At 52.1% G+C, this 9,089-nt stretch overlaps 1 protein-coding gene across 1 annotated transcript in view; it reads left to right on the top strand.

Annotated features, from left to right (window-relative positions):
- Nucleotides 1-1,146: 1,146 nt before the first annotated feature.
- The window catches only part of LOC126571048 (scavenger receptor class B member 1), a 12,226-nt gene continuing 4,283 nt past the window's right edge, over nt 1,147-9,089 (top strand). The window contains exon 1 of the mRNA XM_050229271.1: nt 1,147-2,048. Within this exon, the coding sequence (XP_050085228.1) occupies nt 1,775-2,048 (274 nt within the window). The 5' untranslated portion in view covers nt 1,147-1,774. The remainder of the gene's footprint in view (nt 2,049-9,089) is intronic.

The following is a 9,089-nucleotide window of genomic DNA, read 5'->3' as shown; positions in this document are numbered from 1 at the left end:
GACCTCGACCTTCCTACCTTCCTACTGTCCACCCCCACCGCCCTGCTCACCCCCTAATTACGATCCTCGTGCGGGGGGGGGTGAATCGGTAATGTCCGAACCACCGGACCGCTAGACACCACCGTACGCAGCGCACACTGGATGACCTTGAAAGCGTTGAAAGTGTTATTAATTTCGTCTAATTACATTAGCGGGCGCCGCGCTCGACCGCACTCACCCGGGACCTTCCGTGTGTCAGTCACTCGTCCAAGCAAGCGAGCCGGTCACGAACAAACCTCCGAGAGACAGCCGAGACAGAGCCTCCTTCGATCGATCCTTTCTTTCGATGGCGAGAGACTGACATCCATCTGTCACTGTGCGTCCGTTTAAAAATTGATCAATTTAACATCCTTCGCCGATCCATTGTTGTGTTCATTGTTGACAATTTCATTGAGAGAACCATCGGGAGAGGCTCGATTTTTGCAGATTCCTTTCATTCTCAACGCGTCGAGCTGAATGTAATGACGCTGTTTGTTGTTGTTGTCGTCGTCATCACCTTCATCGGCACGCATGTCCCAGCCGGTAGCTACTGGCGACGAAGCTGTCCAAGCTACTGGTGGACCCCCCCAACACAGTATCAACAGGTTTTGCAATGTGGTGACGCTGCGACGGCCACCCTAGTACTTCGCCGGGAGGCTGGGAGGACGGGAAAGAGTGAGGAAGAGAGCTACTACTACCATAAACGCGTGTGCTTGGGACGAACTTCTCGCACTTCTCGGCGTGCTTACCTGCTCCCCTCCCCCACCACGAAACGGGACCGTCATCTACCTCACGCGCGCACTCTCTCTCTCTCTCTCTCTCTCTCTCTCTCTCTCTCTCTCTCTCTCTTCCCTGGCCACTCTTTTTTGTCTTGTTCTCTTTCTCTCGGTTAAAAATCCTTATCCCCACCAGCCGCAGACCAGCGAAGCACCGAAGTTCTGCCGAGCTGCATCGGCAAACCTAACCTTCCAGCAAGTTCCGCCGGAGCCGGTCGTCCGTCCCCACACCACACAGCCACCAGCACTGCACATCTCGACTCCGACTGCACTTGCACTGCGACGCGATGCACTGTGAGACGGTAGTGGAGTAGCGGAGCAGCAGCAAAACGCCTGCCAGAGTGTGGTTCGGTTACTTAACGCAACTTACGGGCCAACAACGGTGACTCTCGGACCGTGCGGCTCAGGCGGCTCAGGCTCAGGGCGCAGGCTACAAAGAAACCTGGTACCTGGTGGCGCTCGCAGTCTACTACCGTACGCTCATCACGACGCACTTCATTGCGGGCGTTCGCGTGCACACTCAAAAGAACTTCGCGTCTAAGTTCTCAAGAATTGAATCCTGCGGTCGTGGATCACGTATCCTGGGCAGCGTTTTGCGCAGTTGGCGCCTCGGTCATCAAGCTCGTTCAACTTGATCTACTTCGATTTTGCACTAAATAGTGGCAAGCGCCTGTGGGCGGAACCAGTAACTGGCAGCAGGTGTCGTTGTCCTTGGGCACTAGTATCCTGGCGTGAGTTCGGAAGTGCCGCTGGAATTTTGGTTGGAATGCCAGCCAAGTGTGTTAAGTGAAATGTTTTGTGAGATGTCCCGGAGTGCTATCTAGGATACTTGTTTAGTGTTCTAATCGGCCAAGAGTGTCACCACATACCAAGCGAAGGTTCTGGCGTTCAAAACAAGTGCCACAAACTTAGAGTGAGCCAACAAATTTGAGGAGTGCCGTTCAAAGCTAAACAACCAAACCGCACGCGGTGGCGTAAGGATGCGCGACTTTACCAGCCTCTTCGGAAGCCAGTATCACTCGATATTCGGTGGTCCGGTCGGTTCCAGTTGCGCCAACAGTGGTGGCGGAAATGTGGAATGCGGCGGTGGTGGTGGCAGCGGCAATTCAGGCAGTACCAGTGGATCCGGCACTCCGCAGCGACGCCGATCCGAGAGCCTCGGTCCATTCCGGCGGCGGTTGCGTTCCGAATTTTCGCTTCTCGACTACTTCTTCCACCAACCGAAGCATGGGCGGCATACGCGTTACCCGAACCGTAAGTAGACCTCACGCGTCCCTTCATCTTCATCATTCCGCATCCATCGCTTCATCGCCGGATGCTGCGCTCGGTGATGGATGGAGCGCGCACTCGCTCGCGATGCTGATCAATTGCGCTGCCATCAATCTAGAATTTCAAACCGAGAGAAGAGCGGCAGGGCATTGGTGGTGGTGGTGGCTGAATGTTGCAGCATCACTCGCAGCACGCACCACGAGAGGAAGGGCAGCACACCAGGGTCAGCTTTGGTCAGCAGACAAACGTGTTGGGCGCTGCGGAAGGGCTCGTGCAGATTCTTGGCCAGGCCAGGCGATCACTGGACCGGGCTGGACCGGACAGCGGTAGCCAGCGAAAGAGACCGATCGATCGGACATGGCAAAACGATTTCGATCGTCGATCGGGCCCCGTGATGGTGGTTGATCGTTTACTTGCTCGTTCGCTCGCTCGCTCGATCTGGTGTCAGGCAACTCCTTCCTCACCGCATGGTGCGCGCACTAGTGGCGAATCGGCGAGAAGAGGTTTTATGTTGCAATCCCCATGCACGGCCAACCAACCAACCGAAGGGCAACAAGTGTAAACCCATCGCTCGCGCGCGCGCGCGCACGCCTTCGATCCTCAGCATCAACATGCTCTCTCTCTCTGTCTCTCTTTTTGAGCTCTGCGTCTTATCGCCACCACGAGTGGCCTGCCCGTCCGTCCGGTCCGAAATTCATTTGCCATTTCTGCGACCAGACCAAGACGACAGTGAGGTGCGCGCTGGGTGCGTCTCACGACATACCGTTCTGGTGCCGTGGGTTCTCGGTGGACGCTGAGACACCCGTGGCGTCGCAGTCAAGCACAAAATTAGGCGTCCCCTACGACAAGCGAACGAACGGCCAGAAGCCCCCGTCCTCACAGCATCCAACGTCCAGCAATCTGTTGTTGAGCAATATGCGTCCGGACGGGTTCGGAGTGATTTCCGCATTTCGCGTCGCATACGTAAACACAAACACTGGACCTGGCGACGTAGGAACGGTGCACGTGCGGCGCAGTGAGATTAACGTTTTGCGTATTGTGGTGTGCAGGGGAAACTTGGGCGCTCGGCTGGCCACGGTATTGATACCGTTCAATTATTGCCGACCGCCGTGCATCGTAAGAATACCTGAATTATATGCCTCACGATCAGTCAGCCGAGCGGAGCGCTCCAGCAACAACTAGTAGACACCTCGAGCTGTCATTAGTTTATCACCGGACTCATTGGCTGGACTTTTGCTGGTGCTGCTGGTTGGCGAATGGCGAACACGCATCACGATGCGTTGCGCTGGAGAATAACTAATTTTACGCTGGTCGCTAAATCGATAGCGCTGTAGCCTGTCGCATTCGATGACGATCCGGATGACTGCGCGGAGTCGCTTCGAATGGAGTAGACATTAGATTTACAACAAAACAACTTCAACAGGAAAGCAGCTGGAGACTTTCTCGGATTGAAAACGAGTCTTTATCGATGGCCAACGGGTCCATTGTCCCGCGTGACTTACGATGCAGCCGGGAAAGGTCACATGCGCGCGCGCGCCCGCACAACATTTGAACCCGGTATCCTTCTAAACACGTCCAACGCATTGGCTACTACAGATCGAACGAGCAACATGCTCCATATACTGCGCCGACATAACTCGCTGCCCTACTGGCGATATCTGAGTCAGCAGATTCCTCAAAGGGACCCACAAAGGTGTCGCTAGATCGTCAACAAACCTTGCGGCGAAAAAAGGATAATTAGCACCCATGCACGCACGGTGCCGGTAAACTGTTGGCCGTTTAGTGACTGCCCTCGGCAGCAGCAGTTCCTCGTGAACTACTTGCACGGTTCAGGTCAGGCTCGGGAAAGTTCTCCACTTTAATTGGCGTCTGGGGTAGGGGTCCAGTAGCAGCGACGGTTTGCTGTCGTTTGGTGTCGAGATGGTGGTGCCCTTCCTCTCCCGATCGCTTACTCTGTAATCAAACGCCCCTTAGCCGGAAACAATGGACATCCTAAGTGCAGCGTAACGTCGCAAAAAGGGGGATTGGCCGGGGTGGCCGAGTCAGTGAGTGAGTTATGCAATGTCTCTGGTGCAGCTGGCGCAGGCCGCGGTGGCGATCGCTACTGTTGCTATTACATCTAGAAGATGAGCTCGATGAACCCCCGGTGAGGTGAGGTGGGCCCCCGATTGACCCTTCATTCAATAATGAGAGAGAGAGAGAGCAAGCGAGAGAACAGACGACGAGGAAGAGTGATACGGACGAGATGGAAAGTTTACAATTGACGTCGAACGCCCGGGGCCCTAACATGACACTGCGATGCGATCTTATGGTAATGATGGTTAATTGCGTCCATCGCCTTTCGTCGTACGCCCCTCGGAAATCGAGAAGATTCCTGCCATTTTTATCACCAGATGCTGATCATCATGAAGATGATGACGCAGATGATGCATCGATTCGTGGCTAATGGGGCGGGACAGACTGGTGACGTTCTAGGAATCTATTAGACCAAGATCGTACCCTCGATCGATCATTCTCGATACGGTGTATGGTGAGATGTCGCCACCGTCACCGTCTTCCGGCACGCAACGGGAGGCGGGGACGTGAAATCCCAGAGCGTGACATTGGCATACCATCTCTGGTCTCTGCTTCTTCTCTTCGCAGGACCACCGCAGGGATCGCAGGGTCAAGGAGTACCTCTCGGAGGCGGAGCGACCATACGTTTGTCATTCCATTCCAAGGTCACCGGTCTTTCTTTCTTTTCTCGCTCGTGGTACACTAACCCTGATGGCGTGCATAATGCATGCGAGCGCGCGCGCGCGCGCATCGTTGACCATTGCATCTGCATCAGACTCGATCAGAGGCTCAGGGATGTCATCACGGCGCTTGCACACGTTGCTGAGTTGCACTATCGAGGTGATTAAGCGTGGCACGAATAATTGAACTCGCTCAACAACTGCGCTATCACCACGCAATGCACTCCTTCTTGTACTTCGTCCGCTGACCCCGGCAACAGCCCCCAACAACAACAACAACGTCAGCAAACACGTACACTCGCTGATCCTGCTGAAGCAATACACAAATCAGGCACCGGCGGTACAAGACACGAGCAGGTTGTGTGTTTACCAGAACATTAGCGAAAACCCCCAAGAAGTAAAAAAACCAACAATGCCGCATGCTCTCATATGCTCCAAGGGGCCCCGAGGGCCACAACCAGGCAAATTATGCAGCAACGGAAGCGCGAGCGCACCTAAGGGTAAGCGATAAAAAAAAAACGCGGATCATAAATGCGGCCTAAGCGCCCTCTCTAATTCAAACACAACGGACCGCAGTGCAGTAGGCGCCTCCCCGTCTTGGATGGAGCCGCCACTTTCAATTATGATTTCCACACGCCTGTAAACGATAGCTTCACGATAGGAGGCAGGAGGCAGGGTCAGGAGGAGGGCTCTAGTGTAAGGAGCGCCACGCTCTTACGCTCCTCGCTGGTAGCCTTGCGGAGTGGCGCACTTGAAGCCACTTTTCGTACTCTGAGGGTAGATCAAAGGAGCCAGCGGTTGTTGGTGGTGGTTGGCTGCGTGCACTGTCGCACTTCTTGTCAAGAGCCAAAAGTGCTTGGCCCGTTGTCTTACGGCTAATGAAGTGTAACGAAAGTCGTTTGTCGCGGAGTGGCTTGACTGCAGTTGGCTAGATCGAGTTCGGATGTGTTTAAGTGTTACCGCTCTGAGGCATGCAATCAACCAAGTCGTTCACCTACGCTATTTCTGAAAGCCACACAACAAGGAAAGGCAAAACTGAATGCCTAGAACAATCAACGAACAGAAAAGAATCCTCCACGTGCCCTGACGCAGCAGAATCTGATACCAAGATTGGCTGGCTGGCTGGCTGGCGTGCGAATCACCTGCCGATTTCCCAGTTTATTCACCCGACATTCCTGTTCGGTTTATTTCCTCGTTTTTCTATACTCGCAGCAATTCAGCGGTACCCCGTTAACATGTCGCTTTCAAGGTTTCCTTTCACGTTTCCGTGCAAACGGCAACATCGAACGAAAGTCCGAAATCTCCCTCTCTAAAAGATCTGGTTGTTGCCCAGTGGAAACTAGTTTTTTGCTCTACTCGCTGTTACCGATATCGGTTATTCTTCTTTTCCTCATTTCGTTTTATTGTACAACTAGTGTTCCCGGCAAACTTCGTTCTGCCATTCGACTCTTGAGGCCTATATTGAAGATTTTGGATATATAGTTTTTAATGCAACATTCGTCTTTCGCTATCATTAATCCTTTCTCGTTGTTCTTGAGATCTTGATTTCGATTTTCAGACATACGCAATTGATGCTGAAAACATGCTTGATTCCACTGCTCAGAGGTCTGGTTGCCTGGCTCAGAGGGCCAGTCTTTTTGAATTTCGACTGCGCACTCCTTTACTTGATCTTCTGATTGCAGGCATTTTTTTCTGTCTATGAAATGACTCAACTAAAAACAGATACTTTTCTATTTACCACAAATAGTTCTTGATGTACTCGCCGTAGTTTTTATTCAAATCAAAACCAATCGCCCTTTGGTCTGAAGGAAGTAATAAATTAGAAACTGATTTTGTGATCACTGTAGAAATTGCCACAGTAGGCAAATGTGATCAAATTAGAGCAAGAATATCGAATTCAACGCAGTGGACATTGGAGCTGTGTTGCCAACCAATGTTTTGAAACAATATCGAGTGAAGTAGGCTGTGAGGTGGAAATCCGGTGCAAAATTGAGTTCCAATTTGCCGGATCGCTGGGTGCGCCATCGCTGGTTGGTTTAAAGAAAATGTGCTCCACGGGGCTACCTGCTTTAATCTATGAAAAGAATATTGATTTGTATTTTCCGGAAGACCCATCACGCAGTTATGGCGAGCACCGTTTTTGCTACGAATCAAAAGACTTGCCCGAAGCAACGAACCCGGTTTGATCATAGTGCAACCACTTTTTTGACTCTGAAAATCTGCCAAAAATTGAAAAACTGGAAAATCAACAAAATTTCGGCAGGGCTAACTAGATAAATTTATAATCTTTTGAAGGATTATTAATTTATATATTTCAAATGACTCGGCACTGGGCTACGATGTGTACCAGAAGAACTACCTTTTCGGAAACGCGCCTTCTTCAATTTAGTGCTAAATAAATCTTCCCCAAAAATGAACTAAATATTCTTAAAAAGTTGTAGTTTAGTATGACATTCACTAGAAAAAATTAAGTCGAATGGTTTTCGTTACAAAAAATCGTCAAAAATGAGCCGTTTTTGAACCCGAATCAATCAATTAGCCACCACCTAAGGTAATGAGGATTGACAGTATTCTAATTCCTCCCCTTGTACTCCACGCCTCCTGCCTGGCATGTTCGCACCATTCCACGAACGCTAAACAAGCGGATGAAGGATCGACATGGAAATTGAATTTCAAAGATGCAAACACACTGGAATGAGTCACAAACATCACTTCCTTCCTAATGGATCCACCGTACCATTAGCGTTGGACACGAAAGGATGAATTTGAATTTCAAAATCGTCATCACCACCGGGGGGGGGGAGGGCCCACTGGCTCAGCTTCCAATCGTTGACGATCACAGCAACGCTCCGCCAACGTCGAATGTCGTTCGAATGCAAATGAAATCCGTCGACTCACACGGGACACGGGAGAAGCCGCCGCTAGGCGAGTGTAAATCATATGCTCCGGGTAATTACTTTCCAACTCCCGGCAGCACACAGGGGCGAAGCCGATGATGGGCACCTTCGATTGCTTTGCGCTCACGTGTACCAACTTGCCAAGCCGGTTCGGATTCGCCGCTTTTGATTGATCGTCCGAGAGCGTCCAGCGTCCGTCCGTCACCCAAACAGCTCCACCACGGCCAGGCAAGGGCATGACATTTATCGTTTGCAACACACAGCCCGGGTGCGACGCATTTTGGGCTCCGCTCCGGAATGACCTGCACGCTTTCTGGGCCACAGGCTGGACCGCACTGGCACTGCGGTGGTTGTGAAGCGCCGGCGTCCGGCATGGCCTTGATCTTTTCCCTTCAATTTCTCGCCATTCCGATCGAGCGGTACGCGTACGCAAATGGTTAGCTGGCTGGCTGGCCGGCCGGCCCCTTGACCGCCCATGGTCAGCCGATTTCAAGTGCTCAAGAGCAGGGCCCCAAGTGGATCCGCCGCATGCCAGCCGCACGTTTTGTTTTCTATTCGAAAACATACATTAGGAGCTGTTGGGCGAATCTGATGCGTACATCGGTCGGCATTGTCCAAGGAGGGGCGCTTTACGCACCGACGATCAAATGATCGATCGTAACGCTTGACTCCCACCCTGCCACGCAGTGAAGCTCTAATTAACTCGTTTTCACCCAGCACTAAACACTTTGACAGCGTAACCGATGGCTGTTTAATTGCCGGCCTGCCGCGTCACATCGAGACCGAGCGCTACGTGAAACAATCTGGCCACTTCCAGCTTCACCTATGCACCGGATGCCGGTGATTTATGGGTCCATTAATGAAGCCTCTTTTTTTTTTGCAACGCCACTGCAACGCAAATACGAACGAGCTAACGAGCCTCTAGCCGTCTAGCTAGCGAAAGCAATCCTCGAGGGCTGGCGACCGGGACCTGAACCGGATTATCCTGACGTGACGTTAGCAAATTCCGGCAGAAGCCGGCAGCAAAACAACAAAGTACACTCTCTCGGGGGGGGGGGGGGGGGGGGGGGTAGCAAAGGTCTAATCGTGCTGCCCGGCCAATGGACCACTAATTTGTAGCGCGATAGATCATCGACAACTCAAATAACAGACCAACAGGCGTATCAACCTGCGATTGCGCCCCGATCCGGTCATTAGGTTCGACGTGTTTCGGTCCTTCCACGATCGTGGCCACTAATGTCCGGCGGCGGCTGCTAATATTCAATCACCGTGAAGCTTGGGAGCATTAACCAGATGGGATGTCTCACTCTCGTCCCACGGAGGAGTCACGTTTTGACGCGCTAGATCGCGATACTTCCTGTTCGATTTCGCGGATCGCTTGCGAGGATAATGAT

The sequence above is a fragment of the Anopheles aquasalis genome, chromosome 2 (assembly GCF_943734665.1).
Source record: "Anopheles aquasalis chromosome 2, idAnoAquaMG_Q_19, whole genome shotgun sequence".
Taxonomy (NCBI): domain Eukaryota; kingdom Metazoa; phylum Arthropoda; class Insecta; order Diptera; family Culicidae; genus Anopheles; species Anopheles aquasalis.
Note: the sequence above shows the minus strand (reverse complement) of the source record. Positions and strands in the feature narration are given on the sequence as shown.